This window comes from Scyliorhinus torazame, chromosome 28 (assembly GCF_047496885.1).
Source record: "Scyliorhinus torazame isolate Kashiwa2021f chromosome 28, sScyTor2.1, whole genome shotgun sequence".
NCBI classification, from domain to species: Eukaryota; Metazoa; Chordata; class Chondrichthyes; order Carcharhiniformes; family Scyliorhinidae; genus Scyliorhinus; species Scyliorhinus torazame.
In genome coordinates this window covers 22,506,164-22,533,456 of record NC_092734.1, presented here as the reverse complement: position 1 = coordinate 22,533,456, position 27,293 = coordinate 22,506,164, and the positions used below count along the sequence as shown (strand labels likewise).

At 43.3% G+C, this 27,293-nt stretch overlaps 1 protein-coding gene across 1 annotated transcript in view; it reads left to right on the top strand.

The window, feature by feature from the left end:
• The window catches only part of chuk (component of inhibitor of nuclear factor kappa B kinase complex), a 142,466-nt gene that overhangs the window by 54,014 nt on the left and 61,159 nt on the right, over window positions 1-27,293 (top strand). The window contains exons 2-9 of the mRNA XM_072491632.1: window positions 3,530-3,653; window positions 7,446-7,540; window positions 10,301-10,418; window positions 14,451-14,520; window positions 15,831-15,919; window positions 17,511-17,600; window positions 18,441-18,565; window positions 20,359-20,466. Coding sequence (XP_072347733.1) covers window positions 3,549-3,653; window positions 7,446-7,540; window positions 10,301-10,418; window positions 14,451-14,520; window positions 15,831-15,919; window positions 17,511-17,600; window positions 18,441-18,565; window positions 20,359-20,466 — 800 coding nt within the window. The 5' untranslated portion in view covers window positions 3,530-3,548. The remainder of the gene's footprint in view (window positions 1-3,529; window positions 3,654-7,445; window positions 7,541-10,300; window positions 10,419-14,450; window positions 14,521-15,830; window positions 15,920-17,510; window positions 17,601-18,440; window positions 18,566-20,358; window positions 20,467-27,293) is intronic.

The following is a 27,293-nucleotide window of genomic DNA, read 5'->3' as shown; positions in this document are numbered from 1 at the left end:
GTATCTGCTGTAAAGAAGTGAATTAGTAAATTTTGTTTTCTGACAAATCTGATGATAGCTGTTCATTTGATGATTAGATAATATGTGGTGATGGATGAGGCTTCATGTAATTGTAGCATTGCTCTTGTAGTAGTATCAAGCAATTTTGAGTACACTTTAGTATGGAAGTAATAGTGTAACATTAGAATTAGGTTGATAATCTAAAGCCAAGAGGTGAGAGTCATTCACACTTTGAAGCTTTGTACTATATGCTTAGCATTTCCATTTTTAATGTGAAAATTGTTATGTTGAATCGTTTTTTAAAAATACCAATACAGCTATTGAATCACCTACTGTTATCTGATCTCTGGTGATTTATAGCTCCAGCTCTTCATGAAGCATGTTTTTAAGATGTTCTATTGGCTTCTTGGGACATTTTAAAATTTTGTGTGGAATTTTTTAGTATTGGGAGAGAAGCAATATTCTCACTCAGGCCTTTCTAACTCCAGAAACAAGTTATCTGGATGAAGCTGCAGGCTTACTCATGCAGAATTTCTTTGTTATTGAACTCATTGAAGTGTGGAAATGGCAACGTAACACAGGTTTGCTGGCTGTCCCTCATGCTGTACAGTAACTGAGCGGAGCGGACCAATATTTGTGAAATAGACTACAAACATTGGGGCAGCATTATTCAACACACCAGTAATCTTACCTGTTTCATTAAGTGGATTTCAAGTGGAGCAGATACATAGTGATGCATCAGGGACCATAGCTCTTCTAGCTAGCACGGTTTCAAGAGTCTCCCATTATTTTACCTCTGCAACTTGCTTAGTGCAATGTTTTACTCTTGCTTCAAAATAATTGTCTTGTGTTGCACAAATTAAACAATTTTGATAAACAGCACTAGAAGTGTTCTTAGTGTTTTTGAACATCACTTCCATTCCATTGTACTATCGATCATATTCATACTATGCTGAAGTTCTGTGCTGTTCATACACTCCTGCATGATATTATATACAGAGGTTTTATAGTTTCAGCAGATCCCACCAAAATATTTAATCCTCAGGATATTTCAAGACCTTTATTTGCATGCAGTGGATTGCTTTGACGTGTGAAAGCTAATTTGCTCACCCAAGGTGTCACGGGCTCTCTTAATGAAGGAGGAATATTGGCTAGGACACCAGGCAAATTCTCTGCTTTCTATTCAAACAGTGTCATGCAATATTCATGTGCATTTGAGTAAGGGCCTCAGTTTAATGTCTTTCCCAAAATACGTATATTATTTATACACAATAAAGTCATCAATTGGATGAGAATGGTGGATTTTAATATGTTCTATGGACCTCATTGCTGTAAACTGTGGTTTAGAAACTTGGTACATATTTGGAGGTTGAAGAATTATTAAAGATGATAATTCATACATTATGAAATTAACACAGATTAAGGTGTAACAATAAAACTGATGTCATTAATGGATTTGCAATGTTAACTACTACTAAAGCACACATTTAAATGTTCAAAATTCTGAGGCTGAATATATATTTCATTTTTTGATATCCATCTGAAAAATATACACACTTAGGAGCTGTTTTATTCCATATATGGTCAGGTTTGGGTATATCCAAAGAGATGTTTTTTATTTCAAAAATACATCATAGAAAATGCTGAAAATGAATAATTGATAGACCACATTCAATGGTTCGTCTTTCTGGAAAAGACACTTAATTAGAACCCATGCTTATTCTTCCACTGTTACTCAGTAGCCCAAATGCTTGTTTCACATGAGTGACTTACGCAAGCTGTCTCTGTTTTGTTGCTTAGAGTAGAATATCCTCTACAGTGGGAAGACAAGCGACAAGCAGGGTGACTGCTTTGCTGAGTATCATTATTTTGCACTTAATCATAATCCTAACATCCTTTTGACTCATCAGTTAATTTTACACTCCCATTCACGCACTGACCAGTATATCTTTGATGCACACTGCTGTACTGAAAAGGGAGCCCTAATGAAGGGACACAGTTGATACTTTACCTGATCATTCTTTTTCAAATGCTGACTAATTATCTGTGCGTTGCAATATTTCTTCTTCAAAATATTTTAATTCAAGTTTTCAACAATTTTACAACCCACAAACCCAATCCCACCCCCTGACGGCAACCGGAACCCCAAACTGTAAGGCAAATAAACCCACCTCGGGTGGAACCCCTCATCTGCCCCTCTTAGAGCAAATTTTACCTTCTCCAAATACAGGAACTCCATTACATTCCCCCAACCATATCAAGGCCGGGGGGGTGGGGGAGCTGACCTCCACCCCAACAGAACCTGCCTTTGTGCAATCAACTGCTCCCACACCCATCTGCAGCTCCGGCAGGTCTGATACCCTGAATATGGCCTCCAGGGGACCCGGCTCCAAATCTACATGCAGGACCTCAGATATGGTGCTGAAAAACGACCCCACAAATTTCCAACTTCGGGCAGGACCAGAACATATGGACATGGTTGGCTAAATCCCTCCCACACCACTCGCAACTATCCTCCACCCCCTCAAACAGCCGTCTCATCTTCACCTTCGTTAAGTGTGCCATGTACACCACTTTTAATTGAATCAACCCCAGCCTCGCGCACAAAGTCAAGGGGTGAACCCTTCCCAACACCTCCCTAACTCTTCCTCCCACTTGACCGTACTCCTTTTCCATGGGTTCCTTGTCCTCCTCCGTGATCCGAGCGTATATGGCCAAAATGACTCCACTCTCCAGCCCTGCCACCGACTGCATCTCCAACATCAAGGAGGATGGTGCCACCGCAAAATTCCGCATCTGCATATACCTGAACGCCCCCCTCCCGCTGGAGACCATACTTCACCCCCAACTCCTCCAACCTTGAGAACAGCCCTCCAAAAACAGACCCTTCATCGCTTTCACCGGTTTCTCCTCCCATCCCCAGAACCTTGCTTCCATCCTCCATGGCTCAAACCCATGATTCCCTCTTATTGGCATCACCTTCGACCCTGCTTTCATCTTGAACTACTGTCGGAATTGTTCTGAATCTTCAGCGTGGCTACCGCACAGGACTACCCGAGTACTCCCCGGGTTGAAGGGTAGTGGCGCCATTATCAGCGCCCACAACCCAGACCCTTCACAAGAACCTGCCTCCATCCGAACCCACAAAGCCTCCATCTCTCTACTCCAGCCCCACACCTTGTCCGCTATCATTGCCCAATAATAGTGTAACAAGTTTGGAAGAGCTAAACCCACCGCCTTCTTTATCCTAGCTATCTTGTCTGCCCACACAAACGACGAGACCAGCCTGTCCACCCCTTGAAAGAATGAGTTAGGGAAAAAGACCAGCAGAAACCGGAACAGAAACAACAACCTTGGCAGAATGTTAATTTTTACTGCCTGCAACCGGCCTGCCAGCGACAAGGGGAGACTATCCCATTGGCCCAAGTCCTCCTCCACCCTCCCCAGGCTCTTTGCATATTTCTGTTTGTAGTTAAGCTTTACAGCATTTTGTTACTGTAATAATTTTAAATATTTTTTACTATTTCAGTGATAATTTTCTATCAGGAATGGAGAAACCACCTTTTAAACAGGTTCAGACATGTGGGCCCTGGGATTTAAAGGAGCGTCTAGGAACAGGAGGCTTTGGACATGTCTACATGTATGAAAATAAGGTAAATATTATACACCACAGGGATATCTGGCTTTCGTTAATTACAGAGTTTTAAAAAATAAATTGAGAGTACCCTATTCATTTTTTCCAATTTAAGGGTAATTTTTAGCATGGCCAATCCACCTACGCTGCACATCTTTTGGGTTGACGGTGTGAAACCCACGCAAACACGGGAAAATGTGCAAACTCCATACGGACTGTGACCCAGGGCTGGGATCAAACCTGGGACCTCGATGCCTAGAGGCAGCAGTACTGACCACTGCTCCACCATGCTGCCCTTACAGAGTTTGTTTTTTAGATTAAATTTTAAAACAACTTGGTGACAAAAGATTTATTTTTGGTGGCCTTTATATTCTACTTGACCCTTCTATGCCTTGGACCTGCAAATTGCAAGATTACTGATGGGCGCAATTTACCGGCTGCGTCCTGCCGGAATCGAAGGCCTCCCAGGATCATAGATCATAGAATTTACAGTGCAGAAGGAGGCCATTCGGCCCATCAAGTCTGCCCCAACCCTTGGAAAGAGCACCCCACTTAAGCCCACACTTCCAACCTATCCATGTAACCCAGTAATCCTACCCAACCTTATTGGACACTAAGGGCAATTTAGCATGGTCAATCCACCTAACCTGCACGTCTTTGGACTGTGGGAGGAAACTGGAGCACCCGGAGGAAACCCACATAGACACGGGGAGACCGTGCAGACTCCGCACAGACAGTAACCCAAGCCGAGAATCAAACCTGGGACCCTGGAGCTGTGAAACAACTGTGCTAACCACTATGCTACCGTGCTGCCCTGCTATCGTGTATGACTCTGGAGGATTCCCGACTATCGTTGGGCCTCTTGAGATCTAACCAGAGATGTCGTGGGTCCCACCCACGCTGGATTGATCGATCGCCTGGCATCTATCTGCCTCACTGAGGAGACCCCCGTTGGGCAGCATTTAGCACTGGTCCCCACAAACGGGGACCAGGCGGAACAGCACTTGGGGGGCATCTCCCAGGTGATTGGAGGCCTCCGGGCACTGGTGCCACCCGCACACCTTGGCATTGCTGGTATGGCACCCTGGCAGTGGTACCCAGGTGCTAGATAGGCATTTTGCCCTCGATGGGGATCGGGCCCAGCTGTAGGCTGCCTGTGTGAGTTGGGTTGGGGGGATGGGGCCTCAAGGAACCCCCTTGTAGGTGAGATGGGGCGGGGGGGGGGGGGGGGGGTGGAGGGGGGTGGAGGGGGGGTGGAGAGAGGGAGAGAGGAGGTCGAGGTGGGGGTCGGGAGTTTAGATCGCCATTTGAAAATGGCGTCCCGATCTCTTCCTGCACTGAGGATCTCTGCTCATCGATGCTCCTCAGTGTCGCGGGGGGCAGAAGAGGAGAGGACCCGATATCTCCTTAGCCGCTATAGTTGTGCTTATAATTCAATAACTTGAGTAAGTTGAATATCCCCTGGTTGGGATGTTTGGCTTCTGTGAAATATATAAATCAACTGAGATTAATAATAATAATCTTTATTATCAAAAGTAGGCTTACATTAACACTGCAATGAAGTTACTGTGAAAAACCCCAAGTCGCCACATTCCGGCGCCTGTTCGGGTACACAGAGGAAGAATTCAGAATGTCCAAATGACCTAACAGCGCGTCTTTCGGGACTTGTGGGAGGAAACCAGAGCACCCGGAGGAAACCCACGCAGACACGGGGAGAACGTGCAGACTGCACAGTGACCCAAGCCGGGAATCGAACCTGGGACCCTGGCGCTGTGAAGCAGCAGTACTAACCACTGTGATACCATGCCGCCCACAATCACCTTCTAACTAGTAATCTGCGTAACAGGAAGCCTTGGAATTTGGGACATAATGCTGTGGTTATACCCAGGAAGCAGTTGCTATATAAATCTTCCTGAGTCATACACGACAACTGTGTGGGTGGATAGCTTGCTTGCCCCATCCACCATGCAGTCACTGTCGCTGGGTCAGAGCCCTGGAACTCCCTTCGTAGCAGCACTTTGGGTGTCCCTACAACACATGGATTCCAGTGGTTCAAGAAGGCAGCACATCACAGGGTTAGGGTTGGTGATTGGCAACAAATGCTGGCCTAGCCAGCAACACCCATATCCCCTGAACGAATTAAAAAAGAAATTCTGAACAGCTGCTAAGAAAGGGTGACCTGGGGATAATTTGATTTCCATGGGAACAATAAAGTGCCTGAGGTCAGGAATTCATTGAATCATTTGAACATTGGGCTCTTTTAGCTTTGTTATGCTGACCGTAATGCTATAACTGAGTCCAGCTGTCTGACCTGCATTATTTATATGTATACTGTGTAGACATCTGTGGTCTATGGCAACTATATTGGAAAACGTTAAAAAAAAAAAAATTCCAATTAAGGCATAATTTAGGAAACTTCGGTTTGATGATCATCGACTCTAAGACGATGATATAGATCGGTGGCTTGATAAGTTTCTTCTCTCTGTCATTTTAAATATTAAATTACATTTCTCTCTAGGTAATTTGTTTGGTACATACTAGAGGCTAGATTTATATTTATCCTATTCCTTTCTCAACATGCAACTATCCTGGATTGTAATATGCAGTTTTATGGAAAAGAGGCGAATGCTGAAGAAAGAAAATAGTTAAAAGGAATAAAGGAAGGGACATGACCCCTAAGCTTTGAAATTCCCTCCTTAAACCTCTCTGCCTCCCTTCTAATATACCCTTTAAAACTTACCTTGAACCAAACTTTTGGTCCCCTGTTATAATATCTCTTTATTTGATCGAATGATACATTTCTGCGGCCACTGCTCCAGTGAAGTGACTAGGAATATTTTACTACTTTTAAAGGCACTATATAAATTCAAGTTGTTGCATGTTTCAAGATTCTGACTCCCATTTCATGCTTTTTTACGAAGATGTTGCCGTAAACATGTGTTTCAGTAAGATGGTCAGATAGCTTAAGTTTGACCCTAGTGATTGTTGGGAGCTAAGGAAGATTTGGACTAGATCATAAATTATCCCTTTGAAGTAGTGAGTTATGTCCTGGCTGTATTTCAGCTTGTAAAGTTTCCTCTTTAAATAATAAACTTTCCATTTTGTTAACGTGCCTATTTGTCCTCTCTGCTATAAAGATTGTCAGTCAGATGTTTATCTAATTTCAGGAGAAGAATCAAGGATTCAGATTAAAAAATAAACAAAAGACTAACTGAAATAAAAAGAGAAGATGATGGAAATAATCGCCAGGTCTGGCAACATATTTAGAGGAACAGAGTTAATGGCCTGTAATATCCGGGCTCCAGGGCATCGTAACTGGATGGTACTCCAAAGACGGCTGGGGGAACCCTCCACACCTTGGAAATTCCCCAGCTAAGGATTTCACGGCAATTGCCCGGGAAGTTCAAACTTCCGTTGGGCAATTGCTCTGCAATTGGAATAATTGAATTGCAAACTGCAGATCGTTCCGATTGTCTTGCAATGATAGTTACCCAGGAAAAGTTAGAATTGGGTAACTATACGACTGATCTCTCTCTCTCTCTCTCTCCTCCCCCCCCCCCCCCCCCCCCCCCCCCCCCCCCCCAACCCACTGACCACCCAACCCTGCAGTTCTACACACTTACAAACTTACCTTCTTCCTGGTTTCAGGACCAATGTTGCAAATCAAATGATCTTTCATCAGAAGTGACTGAATTAAAAGAATAAGACTACATAATACAAATATTAAGTTCTGTTGCAAACAGTTATGACGTTACATAAATAATTTTTTTAAACTTCCAAGTAAACCTACAATTCCAAACCTCTCTTCTAGCACATTGGAGAAAGGATTGCAGTGAAAGCCTGTCGCCTGGAGTTGAGTGCAAGAAACAAAGAGAGATGGTGCCATGAGATTCAAATTATGAAAAAGTAAGTGTTCTTTAGAGATTTGAAAGAGATTTCATGAACAAGGTATTCAGATTTTTCCAAAATGGTTTAGGTATTGTTGGTCACCTTGGAAAATTCTTCTGACAAAAAGCTGTTTGTATTTGAAGGAAAAATACACAGCTTATATAATAAGTAAGGTAAAGTCACCATAGCCCCAGGTGGCCATAGGCTGCTTTCCCCTTTGAGGGGGAGAGCTGCCTGGTGGTGATTTAACCTGAGGATCACTGGAAGGATTATCACACCCCAGGCAAGGGAAGATTATCACACCTCAGGCAAGGGGCAAGGTTGAGAAGTCATGAGTCACTCAGCTGTTACAGGAATTGAACCTGCGCTGCTGGCCTTGTTCTGCATCACAAACTGGCAGCACGGTAGCACAGTGGTTAGCACAGTTGCTCCACAGCTTCAGGGTCCCAGGTTCGATTCCCAGCTTGGGTCACTGTCTGTGCGGAGTCTGCATGTTCTCCCCGTGTCTGCGTGGGTTTCCTCCGGGTGCTCCGGTTTCCTCCCACAGCCCAAAGATGTGTAGGTTAGGTGGATTGCCCATGCTTAATTGCCCTTAGTGTCCAAAAATGTTAGGTGGAGTTACTGGGTTACGAGTGTGGTCTTAAGTGGGGTGCTAATTCCAAGGGCCGATGCAGACTCGATGGGCCGAATGGCCTCCTTCTGCACTGTAAATTCTATGAAACCAGGTTGGAGGGCAATAACCAGTGGAGTGCCATAGGGATCAGTGCTCTTCACGGGATATATTAATGATTTGGAGGAAGGAACAGTGTGTACTCTGACCAGATTTGCGAATGATTCAAAGTTGGGAGGGAATGTAAGGAGGATATAAGTAGTTTGCTGAGAGATATTGACAGGTTAAGTGAGTAGGCAGAAAATTGGCAAATGGAATTCCATGTTGGAAAATGTGAGATTGTTCATTTTGGAAGCAAGAATGAGAAGACATGTTATTATTTAAATGGAGAGAGACTGCAGAAAGATGTAGCAGAAATGGATTTGGGGGTTCTTGATCATGAGATCCAAAATGCAAGCATACTTGTGCAGAAGATAATGGGGAAGGCAGGTGGAATGCTGGCTTTAATTTCAAGGGAGCTGGAGTATAAAGAGATGTTGCTGCAACGGTACAAGGTACCAGTGGGGCCACATTTAGAATACTGTGTACAGTTTTGGTGCCTTTAAGGAAAGATATATTATCATTGGAGGCAGTACAGGGGAGGTTTACTAGGATGGTCCCGGGTACGGTGGGACTACCATATCAGGAAAGATTGAACAGGTTGGGTCTGTACTCCTTGGAGTTCAGAAGAATGAGAGGTAATATGATTGAAACATTCAAGATTCTTAGGGGATTAGACAGATTAAATGTTGGGAAGATATTTCCACTCATTGGGAGTGTAGGACCAGAGGGCAAAGTCACAGAATAAAAGGGTGTTCATTTATGATGGATTTGAGGAAAGATTTCTTCTCTCAAAGAGTGGTGAATCTTTGGAATTCTTTGCCCCAGGATGCTGTGGATGCGGAATCCTTGAATGTTTTAAAGGCTGAGATCAATAAATTTTTGATCAGGAGGGGCATTGAGGTTTATGGAGAGAAGGTAGGAAAGTGGACTTAGTGAGTGTTCAATCAGCCATGATCTTATTGAATGTTGCAGGAGGCTCCAAGGGCTGAATGACCATCTCCTGTTCCTATATCTTATGGTTCAGCCAACTGAGCCATAGGATCTTTGCCATTCATGTGTGAGGGCAGGTTAAATGGCTTATCTAAGACACGGCACCTCCAACAGTGCAACATTCTTTTAATATGGCACTAAAGTGTCAGCTTAGATGGTGAAATCATCCGACTCAAGAATTGAGTGTTACCATTGAGCCAAGGAAGGCACATGAGAGCTGCTATAGAGTATTAAAGATTTATTGGTCTTTAATTCTAGTTTAACTGGTGGGAAGAGCTAGGACTCTGACCATGCTGGAGTATGCAGGATCGGGGAGGTTGCATTATTATAATGACGATTGACATCTTTTCCATTGGTGGTGCATCTCGGCACCTGTCATAGAACACTGATATGGGATGTCTGCATCAGGATGAAGGAGAAGTAAAACAGAAGATTAAATGTGTAATAACTCAAGCTGTCCAGACACAATGATCCAGGCCTATGCTATCCTCCGCCTGTACAACTTGTTAGGAAACCTTCTCTCATTTAACAAACTGGCCCATTGGTAGATTTGCAAGGAAGAGTCAGGGAAATCTTTGTGCTTCTAGCTCTCCTCTGGTCTCTCTCTCTCCCCCCCTCCCACCCCCACCCCCCAAAAAAAAGTGTGGGCCCTGTTTGGCAGGGTGATGCTCACTCTACACAAGGTCCTCTGGAAAGTGATGGATAATAAATACTATGTCTTGACCTAGTCAGACCATTGTCAAATACACGGGTGTACACCAAGTTTCTGCTGGTCTTAAGGCAGGAATGTTCCATAAAAGCTGTGAATTTTGTTGATTTAAAAAAAAATTAAAGTGGGTGGCAGATATGGTGTCTCTTTTATAGATACAAGATGGTACTAATTTACCATTTTTCCTCTTGTTGTCAAGTCACAAGTTTGATAAATTAGAGTTTCCAGTAAAGGCCCTTGTATGTTGATATGTGATTAGATTATTAAATGTATTTTCAAGTTTAGATATCGATGTCTCCCTTCACTTGTACGCTCGGTGTATTAACATGAGAGTTATCTACGTTTCTTCCCTCCTTTTCAAAACAAGGTTAAACAACCCAAATGTTGTAACAGCATGTGAAGTTCCAGAAGAAATGCAGGATATTGCATTCAATGATGTCCCTCTTCTTGTGATGGAATACTGTACGGGAGGTGACTTGCGGAAGGTAGCTTATTAAGTTTGTGTGGGATCTGAGTGAGTGGAATGTTGAACTTTAATCAGAGCTTATGGAGTTACTGCCAATGTTTAATGGTTTTATATTGTGCATTAAAAAACCCAGACATGTTTTAAAAAAAAATGTTTTTATTGGTTTTCACATTTTTATGTTGCACATTCCAGTTTGTATTTTGAAATTTACAAGTTTCATCACCAAGCACGGTGTTGGTCAAAGCAAGCAAAGAAAAGTTAGAAATGTAAAACTTACAAGTGAGAGATAAGCCAAAGAAGAAGAGAACAAAAACAATAGACAAACAAGGATCGTTATACATATTTACATGTTGCTGAACAGGGTCTTTTAAAAGAAAATTTATCTTGGTGATTATCTGATGTTGGTTCTTAACCTTAAAACCTACCATTCTTCTTCATTTCTTCACTGGTCGAGTGCTTTGTGGAACTCTTCTGTCAGTCTATAAATGTGACACCCCGAATTTCCAGTTGTCTCTTATTTTAATTCTCCACCTAACTCGAATTCTGACCTTCCTGACCATGACCTCGTGGAGTATTCCAATGAAGCTCAATGTAAGCTCAAAGACAGCATCTCGTTGTGCAACTGGGCAGTTAACAGCCTTTTAGACTCAAAACTGAGTTTGACAATTTTAGATCGTCTCCATTTTATTTCCTTCCTCTCTGTTGGATTGTTTTCTTTCTTGTTTCTCTTTATTTGCTTCTGGGCGGCAGCTGTTTGTGATCCTGCCTTTTGCACACCTTCTAATACATTTTGTTTCTTGCCCAGTTACAACTCCCTTTGGCCCTGCTCTACTAACCTGTAGTTTTAAAAAGGCAGGCCTCACCTGATATTTCCCCTTTTGGGTTAGCTACTCCAGCCACGGTATCACAGTACTTTTTGGTATGAAATAATTTTAAACATTTTTTAAAAAATAAACATTTTATTGAGGTATTTTTGGTATAGAAACAACAACAAAATAGACAAGATACAAGAAACCATAAACATAGTGCAAAAACCGTTTAGAAGAAGTCGACGAATGGTTGCCACCTCCGGGTGAACCCTAACAGTGACCCTCTCAAGGCGAACTTAATTTTCTCCATACAGAGAAAGCTAGCCATGTCCGATAGCCAGATCTCCGACTTCGGGGGTTTGGGTCCCTCCATGCCAATAGTATCCGTCTCTGGGCTAGCAGGGAAGCAAAGGCCAGAACGTCTGTCTCTTTCTCCTCCTGGATTTCCGGGTCTTCCAACACCCCAAAAATCGCCACCTCTGGACTCGGTGCCACCCTTGTTTTTAACACCATGGACATGACATCTGCAAACCCCTGCCAAAATCCCCTAAACTTCGGACATGCCCAGAACATGTGGACATGGTTCGCTGGCCCTCCCACACATTTTGCACACCTGTCTTCCACACCAAAGAATCTGCTCATCCGGGCCACTGTCATGTGAGCCCGGTAAATTACCTTAAATTGTATCATGTTGCGGACGCGTTGACTCTACTCAACGCATCCGCCCATAGACCATCCTCTATCTCACATCCCAGCTCCTCCTCCCACTTGCGCTTCAGCTCCTCGGTCTGCGTCTCCTCTGACCCCATAAGTTCCTTGTAAATGTCCGAGACGCTTCCTTCTCCTATCCACCCTCTGGAAACTACCCTGTCCTGAATCCCCCTTAGCGGTAGGAGCGGGAAGGTTGACACCTGTTTACGTAGGAAGTCCTGCACCTGCAGGTACCTGAATTTGTTTCCCCTCGCCAACCCAAACTTCTCCTCCAGCACCCTCATACTCAGAAAGCTCCCCTCTATAAACATATCCCCCATCCTCTCAATCACTGCCATATCGCCGCCATATCCGGAACCCGCCATCCATACTTCCCGGGGCAAACTGGTGATTATTACAGATTGGGGACCAGACCGATGCTCCCTCTGCTCCCACATGTCTCCACCATTGCCCCCAGACTCTCAGGGCCGCCATCACCACGGGGCTGGTGGAGTACCGTGCCGGCGGGAACGGCAGAGGTGCAGTTACCAACTGCCCTTGCATGAAGTCGCCTCCATACGCTCCCATGCCGACCCCTCCCCCACCACCCACTTCCTGATCATGGCTATATTCGCCGCCCAGTAATAGTTACTAAAATTTGGCAGCCCCAGCCCACCCAAATCCGAACTGTCCCAGTACCTCTCACAGATAATCCCATTCTACCCGATCAAAAGCCTTTTCTGCATCCATTGCAATAACTACCTCCACCTCCCTACCTTCTGGGGACATCATGATCACATTTAACAGCCTTCTTACATTGGCCACCAACTGCCTACCCTTCACAAACCCCGTCTGGCCCTCCCCAATAATGTCCGGAACACAATCCTCAATCCTGGAGGACAACATTTTTGCCAGCAGTTTGGCGTCCACATTCAACAGGGATATCGGCCTATAAGACCAACACAGCTCCGGGTTGTTGTCCCGCTTCAGAATCAGCAAAATCTTGGCCTGTGACATCGTCGGGGGCAGCACCCCTCTTTCCCTTGCCTCATTGAACATCCTCATCAACACCGGCCCCAATATCCCAGAGAACGTTTTATAAAACTCCACTGGGTACCCATCCGGCCCCGGGGCTTTACCCGCCTGCATGGCCTTCAGACCCTCCACTATCTCTTCCAACCCGATCGGGGCTCCCAGCCCTTCTACCAGCTCCCCGTCCACCTTTGGCAAATTCAGCCCCTCCAAGAAGTGCCTCGTCCCCTCCGGCCCTGTAGGGGGTTCCGACCTACACAGCCTACTGTAGAAATCCCTAAACGCCTCATTCACCCCTGCTGAATCTCCAACCAGGTTCCCATCTCTGTCATTTACTTTCCCTATCTCCCTGGCTGCCTCCATCTTTCTAAGCTGTTGTGCAAGCATTCTGTTGGCCTTCCCTCCATACTCATAGATCGCCCCACTTGCCTTTTTCAGCTGCTCCACCGCCCTCCCTGTGGTTAACAAGCCAAACTCTGCCTATAGCCTCCGCCGTTCCCTTAAAAGCCCTGCCTCTGGGGTCTCCCCGCACCTCCTATCGATCTGTAGTATCTCCTTAGCCAGTCGGTCTGTCTCTGCCCTGTCCACCTTCTCCCTATGGGCCCGTATTGAGATCAGCTCCCCTCTGACCACTGCCTTCAGCGCTTCCCAGACCATCGCTGCTGAAATTTCCCCCGTGTCTTTGACCTGCAGGTAGTTCTGAATACATTTCCTCAGCCGCTCGCACACCCCTTCGTCAGCCACAAGTCCCACATCTAACCTCCAGTGCGGGCGCTGGTTACTGTCTTTACTAACCTTAAGGTCAACCCAGTGCGGAGCATGGTCTGAGATTGTGATCGCCGAGTACTCCGTGTTCACCACCCCTGCCAGTAAGGCCCTGCTCAAAATGAATAAATCGATCCGGGAGTACACTTTATGCACGTGTGAGTAGAAGGAGAACTCCTTCACCCTCGGCTGCCCAAATCTCCATGGATCCACACACACACACACACCACCACCGCCCCCCCCCTTTTTTTTTTTAGTTCCTTTGCCATTGCTGACACCCTGCCCGTTTTCGAGCTTGACCCGTCCAAGCCAGGGTCAATAACTGTGTTGAAGTCCCCTCCCATGACCAACCTGTGTGAGTCCAGGTCCGGTATCTTCCCCAGCATCCTCTTTATAAACTCCACATCATCCCAATTTGGCGCATACACATTTACTAATACCACCTCCAGCCCCTCCAGTTTCTCACTGACCATAATGTACCGACACCTCACACCCGGAACTATTCTACCCGCCTCAAACACCACCGGTATGAAATATTTTGACTGCTCCTATGTTTATTGATTTATCTTTCCTAATATATTAGCTTTATTTTCTAAAATCGTTTGTTTAGGTTAACATTATTTTTATTAAGCAATATATTTTGAAGTTGGCTCACACTGCATTATTTCATACTCCTGCAGGTTAAATGTTCAACATTTTGTTTTTAATTTGTTTTCCCTGACAGTTCTTTGCTGATTTATGTTCTTTGTTTCAAGATATTAAACAAGCCTGAAAATTGCTGTGGACTTAAAGAAAGCCAAGTGCTTAGCTTACTACAGGATGTTGGTATGTGATTTTTTTTAAACATCTGTTTCTAACTGTCATATTAACATTCTTGTGTCACATATCGGAGTGTGATTTCTCCATCACACTTCCCTAATTAAATTTATTGATATTAACATCATGGAAGGTCTGGTATAAAATTCCAGGTTACAGTAGAAAGTATTTGCACACCTCCAAAGATTAAAATAACTCCTTTTGATCTAATTGTACCCCGACAGAAGCTCTCATTCTGGGGTGTAACATATTGATTCACCAGCACACTGTGATGTGGAGGTATTGAACTTTTTTTTGTAGATGTAGCGTTCAATAAAGGAATTCTCTGTTTGAGTCGTCCCTTGATTTGGTGATGAACAGTGGTGAACTACTTCTGTTTTCCTGAGGAAGGAATGTAAGCATTTATAGATGATTTAATTTGGGCACATCTCTGAAAACCTATTGGTGCCACAGAAAGGCGAACCAGACAGCTATTAATAGAGTTTGAAATGTAGCTGGTAAATTCAAGTTACCAGTGTTGGCTATCCCTCCATTATAGTTGCACTGATGTTGACTGCAGTGCTTTGAACACACATGCTTGCCTGTGTACTGTGCAGCATTAATTTTAAATAATGAAAATGGGCAGAAGAGCCAGGCTGCCTCTTAATTCTAAGAAAATCCAAAGTAAGTCCTGGAGAAGAGCTTAGTAGCTTTTTTGAAGACAAAGTTGAGGCCATGTGAGACTGCCTTCTGCTCGTTCACAGTACTTGGCATCAATGCATCCTGTAGTCAGACGGCACCATATTTTCATCAATGTACATCTGAAACTCTATGTAAATGTGAAACTCGTGGTATGGCAACATGGTAGCAGCCTGGCAAGAATTGTTTTTATTAATAGTCATAAACAATAAGGAGTTAATTTAAAACTATTGTCAACTTTTGTTTTCCAAAATGTTCTGCTTTTATATTTCTAAGTTCTTGCGTTTGTATTTTCTTGCATTACTTTCCTGTATTTCCTTGCCTTGTGTCCCTTGGGTGAATCTTTTCAATGCCCTTTCATTGCTTCACAACTCCTCGTGCATTTAAAAAAAAAAATGTCCAAGATGTTTCTGACAGTCTATTTCCTCCTCTTGGTCCAGTGTTTCAAGAACCTCTTTGTTGGTAATGCACACCAATTACCTGACTGCATTGTTCTCCTTCGCCCCAAATATTGATGTTTTCCTTCTTTATTCAGTCCCACAAAGGAACTTGCTAATTTCTAATAATAAATGTTACCAAGACAAACACTGTTGATTTTATATTTAAAACTAGACTACTATTTTGCCTTTGCTACAAATCAGGCTCAGGCATCCAGTATTTACACGACAACCGAATTATCCATAGAGATCTCAAACCGGAGAATATTGTACTGCAGGACGCCAGTGGCAAGGTAAGGAAGTTCTATCGGCAATTTAAAATGTAGCTTATCTATTAAAGTTTAGAACTTAATTATAGACAGACTTCCTTGTTTAGATAGTGTCCCATGCTAGCTGATATTGTATGTAGTATATGGTTACCTTTCCACAAACTTTGTCCCAAATCTTTCAAACCCGCCTCGATCACATCTCTTTTAAAAAAAAAAACCTGACCATTGTGTGTCCTTGTAAGCTAACACTCCATCTCCAGCCTCCCCTTCCTCTCAAGCCCTTGAACGTATATTAACCTCCCAAATCTGTGTCCACCTTCCCACAACTCCATGTTTGAACCCCTCTATTCAGGTGTCCGCCCTTGCCTCAGAACTGAAATATCCCGAGTCAAAGTCACAAATGACTGAATGTGGTGCAGCATCCCATCTGACACATTTAACTGTATCATTGCCCAACTGATCTCTCACTTGATCCTACTCTTGTTTATCCAGTTGTCACCGGAGAATCTCCTACAATGGCGTCTCCTCTCATGCTTGCAATCAGTTTTCTGAGCTGCAGGAAGGCATGTGAAGTTTGTTCACTCTCCTAATTATCTCCATGATCAAGTACCAACTTGGTAGCATTGGTCAAGGTAAGGCCCATGGAGGTTCCATTGTAGTGTACTCAAAAACATTCTTAATTGGTAATGAATAAAAAGGTACTCCCCCTAACTTTTCTCTAGTTTAAGATATAATTTTTATATGTAAGTTACATGTGACCATTGTGTGGGCTCAGTTTTTATGTACTATCAACAATGGTCAAGAGCTGCTGAATTATTTTTGTTCACATGAGTTTACAGTATTTGGTTTCACTGAATACAGATAACCAGATATAATATCCACATAAGAGTGAGTCAGACAGTTGCTCAGTTTCAAATTGGTCAAAAAAATCAGCACTCTGTCTTAAAGTATGCTTGTTAGTTTTTTCAAATTGTAATTAATTTGTTTGCATTTTCAGTACTTTGTTAAAGCACTAATTGGACAGTTCTCAGTGTGAGAAATCAAAAAGACAATGATTATGAAACAGTGTCATGGTGGGCAGAACATGTGTTGCGGATAATAATAATATTTCCAAGTGGAGCAATTTCAAACTTGACAAGTATTTGCAGGACGGAAAATGGGACCATTATACGGGTATATTGAGAAGGGCAACCTGAATCTGGTGGACGTTGACACAAGTAATTGGGACATGCTTGCAGCATACGGGCCAATGTGATGTTGAGACACTGGATATCTTTGAACTACAGAATCATCAGGAGCAAGAAATCAATTAATGTTGGAGCAGTGGCAACAGAGCATTGTAGACGTAACAGGAAGCCCCTGTGCTTTATGGATTACACTAAAGCAGATATATTGAAAGGGAATAAAGAGAAATTGGACATTTATTAACCAATCATTTTCATATTTAAAAGTCTGCTATTCATAATAAGTAGCAAATTAATGAAAAGCACAAGCTTAAAAACCTGACTCGGAAAACTGCATTTAATTTTTAGTTTTGTTGAAAGGACATGTGAATTATTTAATTGCAGAAATATAAGGCAAATTGAGTAAATAAATCGTTTTATGTTCATCACAGTTGGTACACAAAATAATTGACTTGGGCTATGCAAAGGACCTGGACCAAGGAAGTCTTTGCACATCTTTTGTAGGGACATTGCAATACCTGGTAAGTTTTGATGCCTTGTATATTAGAAATGTGCTTTTTAATCATTCCCATTAACTGAGCAACACGCAAGGACCAGGAGACACGTCTTTAACGTTTTGTACCAGAGGTGGTGAGGATATGAGGGACAACTTGTTCACACAGTGAATACTAATGACCCAGAATTTGCTGCCTACAAGGGTAGTAGAATCTATGGTTTCAAAAGGGAATTTGATGGAAATAAACTTTCAGGGCTAGAATGATAATGGGGAATGGACTCCATGGTCCTTCTGAGTTGTAACGACTCTACGATAAGGATATAGCAATTGATGCATCCCTAGCACTTTTTACATACAGCAGGTTGTTTTTAACCTTTAAATTAGCTTCAAACATTGATAATGTTATGTCTTCAAATATTTCCTGTTAATTTTTTGCTTTATAAGTTCTTCTACACAACCTGTCTATGTAAACCTTATGATCACACCCTCTCTCAAACACAGATGCTGCAGCACTATCACAGGCAGGCGGCCACATACACCTCGACGGGTTTACATTGGCATTTTCCATGAATAAAATTCAATTTTTAATTTAAACAGGAAAACATAGTAAGGACAGAATGTGTAATGTTAAATGGTAGTATCACTACCTGATAAATTTCTCCCCTTTAATGTTTGGTCTTGTATTTAATCAGAATTAAACTGGAATTGATAATCTTTAACATCCCAAATTTTTGAATGGTGTTTGTGTGTTTCTGCTAACATATCCTGTCAATGAGCAATGTAAATTCATTTTTGCATTCTTTTGTTTTTGAGAGAAATTATCTAAATGGACTTGGTGATTAAAGAGTAATATGATCTTTTCTAGGCTCCAGAGCTATTTGAGTCTCAGCCCTACACAGTCACTGTAGACTACTGGAGCTTTGGAACATTAATTTTTGAGTGCATCTCAGGATTTCGACCATTTTTGCACAATATGCAGCCTTTCCAATGGTAAGCAGACTGTCCATACATCCTATTTTTGCACTTAAATAACAATTGCGACTTTACGTTGTGGCTTTAACATTGGGAAACATTCCAAGGCATTTCACAGAAGCATAATTAGACAAAAGTTGACATTGAACCAAAGGAGGAGTTATTGATAGAGATGGGTAAAAGCCTGGTGAAAGAGGGAATGCCTACACGGCTGTCGGCACGGTCCAGTGGTAAGGTGAAAAGTGGTCAGTTCACACCAGAGCAGAGGAATGCAGATTCTTGGAGGGTGGTAATACTAGAGGGGGTTGCAGAGATGGGGAGGAGTGAGGCCTTGGGAGGGGGAATTTGAACATGAGGATGAACATTTGAAAATTACTCCAGATCTATCAGCGGTGAAGGCTGGCAAGCACTCCGCAGTGGGTGAATAGTACTTGGTGTGGGTTCAGATACAGGCATCAGTCTTGGATGAGCTCAAGTTCAAAAAGATAGAAAATGGCTGGTCAGTCGGATATTGAAGTACTCAAATCTGGAAGGAATAAGGATGAGTGCTTCAGCAGTAAAAATTGAGGCAAGGATTATGGAACAAAAGCAGACTGTTTTGATGCTGTGTCTGGGACGGAAAGCCGATTAGAAAGATTCAAACATGGATTTGGGTGACGATAAACTTAAGGAGTTTGAAGAGGAGGTGAGGTACAAGATGGGGTGTTACTTTGCAAGGCCAGTGGAATCAAGGGTGTTTTTTTTACAGGAAGGGTAATAGTAAGTTCAAAAGGGAAGGGCCGAGCAGAAGGAGCCATGTACAATGTCAGCCAGCACGAAAGCGAAGAAGTGATGTTGGGTGGTTGTCAGTTTAATGGATATACAACAATCCCATCCTCCTACCAAACCCCAGACATTGGCCCACATGTTGACATAAACAAATGACAAAAAGGAATCAGGAATCACCCATAGTCACCATTAACACATACAGTCCCCCTCCCCACAACCCTCCCAGCCCCCAACCCCCCTAATGTTCGATGTGATCCAATTCTCGAAAGTGCATAATGAATAACGCCCATGGATTGTAGAACCCCTCCATCCTTCCCCTCTGTTCAAATTTGACCTTTTCAAGCGTTAAGAATTCCAGCAGGTCCCCCCCGCCACGCCACAGCACAGGGTGGAGATTGATCTCCACCCTAACGGGATTTGCCTTCGGGCGATGAACGAGGCGAAGGCTACAACATCTGCCTCCGCGCCCGTTTCCAACCTCGGCTGGTCCGACACCCCGAATATGGCCTCCTGGGGTCCCGGGTCCAGTTTCACATGCACCACTTTAGCGATTACCCTAAACACCTCCTTCCAGTAATCCCCCAGCTTTGGGCAGGACCAAAACATATGAATGTGGTTTGCGGGGCCTCCCCCGCAAAGTTCACACGCATCTTCTACCCTCTCAAAGAGCTGGCTCATCCTCTTCCTTGTAAGGTGCGCTCTATGCACCTCCTTCAGCTGTATCAGCTCCAACCTCGCACACGAGGTGGAGGCGTTCACCCTCCGGAGCACCTCACACCAGAACCCCTCCTCCATACCCTCTCGCAACTCTTCCTCCCACTTTGCCTTGATCCCTCCTAGTAATATTCACCTTTTTACTTAAGTCTATATTAAGTAAATGGGAACTGCATAAAATGTGCCACAGCAGTGATGCTGCTAATGCTCTTTAAGGATGAAATGGCCTTGCCACAATCTACTGTTGGCTTTCATTTGATGTACTTACAGAAGACACTGAGGTTGTTTTCTGTGGGAGATATAAACAGTATAAATACATTTATTTTTAGGCATGGCAAAGTTAAAATCAAAGGCCAACAAGATATTATGGCTGTTGAAGAGATGAATGGTGAAGTAAAATACTCGTCAAACTTACCACAGCCCAATGGCCTTAGCAGGTGAGTAATATCTTTCTCAGAATTCTTGCATCTTGTCTAAGAGATTTTCACATGTTCCTTTTCTGAAACTTATTGTAGATTTGTGTTGATGTTTGTTGTAGAAAAAGTATCCGAGCTTTAATTATTATAAAAGTTGTATTTTGTTACAATCGTTTTATCATATGCACATCTTGTCACAGGCTGAGATTTAAGATGCTGCATTTTAAAAATGTTCTTCAACCAAATTTTTTTAATGACAACATTTGGTCGAGAACAATCTACTATATGTGCTGTGTTTATTTTAGAAAAACCTTAATTTAATTACATTTTTTGGAGAGTTATTCTTCAAAATTGATATAGGAAGCACTTCTCAATATAATACGGAGAGAGATTCCTTTACAAAAGAATTAAGTACGTTATCAGAATGAGGTATAAATGTGGGTTGGCAACTTGCTAAAAATAATGAAACAGGCCGTAATCTAGGTGGAATAACAGAGTGATATGAAGTGTGTCCTGGAGGGTTGTACTGGGCCACTCCTATTTCTGCTGTACATAAATGGTCTGGATCTGTCTTCTGAGTGCAAGGCAATTCAATACACAGATGACACTGAACTATGGAGGAGAAGGGTGATTCGGATTTCAAAGAAGTAGTCCTGATTTTGCCAGTTATGAGTCTGAGCTGGTCAGTGGCAAAAGAAGTTGAGCTTTGAGAAATGGAAGACATTGAAATTTCAATGTTCGTGGGTGGGATAGGTTTTGCAGGGGCGATTGAGTCGAATGATCAAAAAGTCTCCATCATCCTAACCAACTATGGTGCAGTTTTTGTTCCATTTTAAAATTCCTCCATTTTCTTCATATCATTTCCCTGCTTTTGAATGTGACAACCCGCGCTGGAGTAGTGTTCCTCCGATAACAGCAGCCTGTAGCACTTTGCTAAGTTACGTAGCACTGTTGCTTCTCAGCGCCAGGGACCCGGGTTCGATTCCTAGCTTGGGTCACTTTCTATGCGAAGTCTGCACGTTCTCCCAGTGTCTGCATGGGTTTCCTCCGAGTGCTCCTGTTTCCTCCCAATGGTCACAAGTGCACCTGCCGACAGTCAAGCGGGCAATTAAGCCTATTAAAGAGCCAATCGAAAGCTATTTTACCTGGCCGTTCTGCTTTAATGGTTGATGGACATTTTAGTCCCGAAAGACGTGCTTGTTAGGTGAATTGGACATTCTGAATTCTCCCTCAATGTACCCGAACATGCGCCGGAGTGTGGCGACTAAGGGCTTTTCACAGTAACTTCATTGCAGCGTTAATGTAAGCCTACTTGTGACACTAATAAAGATTATTATTATACTCTGTCAGACTGGATGGTGACTGTGGAATCACTGCTGATGAGTTTAACCCTCTCCTGTCCAGCACAAATTGAGATACACGTGCAACAATAACAACCTGAAAGTGATGAGGAGTAGAATTCTTTGCGTTTTTCCTGAACAATTTGGGGACATCGGGATTGGTTTCAACACTTCACCTCCCTAACTGAGATAAGCAAAGTCAGCACAAAAGAAAAATTGTTGCTTTGGTTTTCAAAAATAAACATTTGCTGATCTCTGTGACAAATAATGGCATTCATTAGTTCTCATAAATTGTAGTTTCTCTGTTCCTTTTTATAAAAATGTGTACAGTAAGCAAAAAATTGTAGCGTCTGTATGGCAGATAGTATTTATCTTTATTGCACATGTGCTAGTGAGGAGCAGAGTGATACATTCTGAAACCGGAACATCTAAGGTATCTGTTATCCCCATCCCCATCTCTACCGTCATGGGGGTATTTTAGGTTAATGATACCAGCCTCCTCTTTGCTTAATTGAATAAACGACAAAATATTTTGGGATGTAAATTGCTCAATCCTGAATTCCGCCACTGATTAGCAGAGAAGGCTCACTTAATGTCGGGATAGATATGTCCCAGTTGAACATGTATATACCACCTAACTGGGAACCTGAACTTTTGACTTAGTTAGAGAGTCATACAGTACAGAAGAGGCCTTTCAGCCGATTGAGTCTGCACCGACTACACTAAATCTACACTAACCCCACTTTACAGCACTTTGCCCATAGCCTTGAATGTTATGATGTACTTCTTAAAGGTTGTGAAGTTTCCCACCTCTACTACCCTTTCAGACAGTGTATTTCAGAATCTCACCACCCTGTGGGTGAATGAAAAATTCCTTAAATTTCCTTTAAATCTCCTGCCCCTCATTTTAAAATTATGCTCCCTCATTATTAACCCTTCAACTATGGGGAACAGCTGCTTCCTATCCACCCTGTCCATGCCCTTCATAATCTTATACACCTCAATCAGGTCCCCTCTCAGTCTTCTCAGCTCTAAAGAAAACAACCTGAGCCTATCCAGCCTCGCTTCATAGCTCAATTCTCCATCTCAGGCAACATCCTGGTGAATCTCCTCTGCACCCTCTGGTGCAATCACATCCTTCCTATAGTGAGGCGACCAGAACTTAACACAGTACTCCAGCTGTGGCCTAACCAAAGTTTTGTACAGTTCCAACATAACCTGCCTGTTCTTAAAATCTATGCCACGGCAGAGGAAGGCAAGTGTGCCATATACTTTAACTACCGTATAAAATAATAATCTTTATTTGTGTCCCAAGTAGGCTTACATTTACATTGCAATGAAGTTACTTTGAAAATCCTCCCGTCTCCACACTCCGGCACCTGTTCGGGTACACAGAGAGAATTCAGAATGTCCAATTCACCTAACAAGCACATCTTTTGGGGCTTGTGGGAGGAAACCTGAGCACCTGGAGGAAACCTACGCAGACATGGGGAGAATGTGCAGACTCCGCACAGACAGTGACCAAGCTGGGAATCGAACCCGGGGCCCTGGTGCTATGAAGCAACAGTGCTAACCACTGTGCTCACCATATTCACCTGTTCTGCTGCTTTCAGGGATCTGTGGACAAGCACCCCAAGATCTTTCTGTTCCTCTGAACTTCATAGTGTCCTGCCATTCATTAGCACTCCCTTGTCCTTTTGAAGTGCATCCCCTCTCACTTTTCAGGGTTAAGTTCCATCTGTCCATCTGACTCAACCTGTCTAGATTGGAAGGAGAATGGACTTTTATCACTTTATCAAAGGGAAGTTGTGAAGCTCTTGTCAGATTTGAACACCGAGGCCAGAATTTCCATTGCTTGGGCAGACATGTGCCTAACTCGGAAGTGCATGCAATCGCTTGGAGACATTGGGCATGTGTCCCGATGCTGTTGCGCGCTCGTGTGATATTTCAATCAGTGAGTGCGCAAGGGTCAGAAGTGCACCTGCCGACAGTCAAGTGGGCAATTAAGCCTGTTAAAAACCCAATTGAAAGCTAATTTACCTGGCCGGTCTGCTTTAATGGTTGATGGACAAGCCAATAGGCCAGGCGGCCATTACATTTTAGCTAAAACTTCAATCTAGGGTGGGTTGAAATGTCAACACTGAAGTAAAATCGTAAAATGTCTGGGGGCTTTCTGAATTCTCTTGTCATATGTTTGAATGTTTTACCTAGACCCAGTTTGCTGTGTTTTTTCATCGGGATTAATTTAGCAACTCCCTGAGACAACTCAGCAGCAGCTGTCGCCTTGGGGGAGGGAGCCCATTTGAAGTGCCAGCCCACACACTCCTTTTCCTTGACACCTGCTCTCTTCCAGCACCCCCTCAGCAACACCGAACCGTTGTCCATGTGCATAATTGGCCAGCAAGTGTGAAATCATGTTCCGGGGCCGATCGCAGCCAGAAACACATTTCACCTTTGCTTCTGGACCCAACTCTGAGCATGTGCCCAACAGGCGCAAAATTCAAGCCCGATTTCCGGGAAACTATTAGCATCTAGTTGTAAAATCAGAGTTGTTACTTACATGCAGCTGAGAATTGTTCATTTATTAATTTATTTATAGCTTTTGTTCAATGTTTGTTGCTCTTTTTAGCTTTAGTCTATTTGCTCTGTTTAAGTCACCTTTGCTCATGAGTCGCCAGGTATCTTTATGATACCGCCACGTGGTTCAAGTTCAGGTTATGATTAATAACACAGCACACCGCTTAGTAAGGATTAAAACAACGGTCATTTATTATATACAACAAGCAATATTAATACACTAATACTACTTTCTATATAATAAACCTATCACTACTGGCCAATACTTAACTTAGGAAGAGCCCACCAGGTCAGGGAAACGAATGGCTTGTCCAATCAAATCTGGCCCGCGGGATTCAAAAGGCTGCTACAGGTCGGTGGCTAGGTGTCTCTACCGGATAGCGATCGCTGGATTCAAACTTACTATTGCCGGTGGCTGGTCTTGCTAAGGTCTCGAGCAGGCGAAGAGGAGAGAGAGAGAGATCTGAACTTGGCCCCTCACTTTTATAGGGCCCAGGGGCTTCCCGCCTCCCGGGGCGGCCCTTGACCCTGAGTCCCAAGTGATTGGATCTGTCCCCAATCTCTGGGGTCGCTGTGTCCAATGGTGAGGCGATTCCTCGATCGGGGGGGTGGTCGCTCACCTGTCTTTGTTTCGGCCACTGCAGGCGTCGACAGGTCTGGCCCGGTATTCAATTGCTAATATGTTGCAATTGTTCCCGGGGATAGCCGATTTAACTGTGGATGTCTGAATAGATGGGCTGCAAACAGTCCTGAATGCAACTGCGAATACCTGGGTTGATGGGCTGTTGATAGCCCTGAGTATCGATCTGGGCTACCTTCCCAGAGCCGAATATGCAAAACTGTCTGCAGCTGCCTGCTTGTGTCTTCTTGGCTGCTTTTCCCAGCAGTCTTTTGGGTTAGCCGTTTTAAACTGGGTTTTGGCCAGATTAATCGGAACGCAGCCATTTTACATGGCTACATGTTGCATAACAATGAAAAATGTAGTGCTATTGTGTGTTGGCAGAGCACTGGTTGGGAACTAAGAGTTCCGTGCGTACTTGAACATGAATCAGAAATGTAGTCTACAGTTGATGAGAATTTAATAGGGTGTTTAGACTCGGCAAGTATGAATGTATGCCCAATGAATCGGCTGTAAGGAGATGCAGAGGGTAAGGCCCTGGCCATCATTATGATTAGTGTCGATGATCACATCAACATTATAGTCTTAACGGCGTCATGACTGAGCATTGATTGGCACTTCTCCTTGAATGAAACCTCCCCTCTTGGCTATTTATTCCATCACTTGTTCTACTCAAACTGCCATGGTGGTGGTGTAACCCTTATCTCTAAATCCCACCTTGTTTTGTTTCCCTTCTTCTCTGGTTTCTTCCTCTTTAGCTTCCTGCCTTGTTCCGTCCCACCAGCCTCTCCTTTGAGATGCTCTTCTGTACCGGCTACCCATGTATCGAGCTAAGTTTCTCACTGAGTGCTCTCCCTCTTTCTTTCTCTCTCTCTGTCATTATAAAATTCTCCTACCCATATGTGCAGCACCCCTCGATCATACCAGTTGATAAGACCTTGTTTCTCCCATCGTAAATATCACTGATAAAGCAACCACTGACCGCTTCCTTGCAACATTCTCTTCCCTCTCCCAACCCTACTTCTTTCTGGTGCCTGCCCCCGGGGAAAAAAAATCTTCCCAAGTCTTCTTGAGTGACTTCGAACTGCCACTTCCATAGTTACACCTATCTAACCTTTGGCTCACAAGTCATCTGCTAAATCACAACCTCTATATCACCTTGTCCGCATTAAAACTAATACTCTCTCTCTCTGACCCTTATCTCTCCCACTGGTTAACGAACATTTTTGTGAATTCCATAAAGAGTTGCAGATTTAAACAACTGCTTTAACTTTCCATCATTAGATCTGGCTGGAACACATCAAGCCCTGCTCTTAATTGCTAAAACTGCACACTACTCCAAGATCATCCTGGAATGCAAAGATAACCCCCTCGCTTCCTTGCTGCATCACAATGCCTTTGTAAACCACCCGTCCATGCCTCCTGTACCCTCGCCTCCACCGTGAGAGGAGCTCATGAATTTGTTTTGTCATGAAGATTCCGAACATCCATTCAGCTTCTCCTTGACCACTGAGCTAAACCTCTCCCAATGATGCCTGCTCCTCTAGCCCTGAACCAATTTGCTGCATTTAAGTAGTTGTTAGAGTAAATTCGGCAACTCTTTGTTTAGTCTTCAAGCAAGCATAATTTAAATTAACTATTTAAATTTCTAAAAGGGACATTGATTCCCAATACTGCCCACACAGCGATAATGAGGGGGAATAATAATTTAAAAAGAACAAATCCAACAAATATGGATTTAATAATAACACTTGTACAGTCAAATTTGAATACATTGCATTTGAGGTTTGGGGAGTACGAATATACATGTTGTTCTTTTGTTAAAGCAACTGAACTAGGTATCGTCAAAATGAAAAACAATAGACCATGACTTTGTGCTTCCTACTCCCAAAATAATGCAGAGATACACATGCAGTATGTCTGTCAACAAGCCGTTTGTTATTTTTATAAATTGCTGAAGGGCTGCAAATTTCCATGGTTATCAACTTAAACTTCTTCAAGAGCCCAGCATTAGATATAAAATGCCAATGAAATGGGTGGGTGACTGATGGCACATGTATAATTATGCTGTTATGTGTAGGATTTTGTAAAGAAGCTTTGCAGCAGACAGCACGACAGCTGTCCTGGGACATGACTTTATATTTTATGGCGTGTGTGTGTGTGTGGTGTACAACAAGGCTTTTATACAATCTGATAATTCCACTGAATTACGGTGAATGCAATTACATTTCATAACTTATATTTGAAAAAGCGTGTTAAAAATGTCACTGATTTGTGGTAACTGCATGTTATGCTGAAATGCAGCAAGTTTA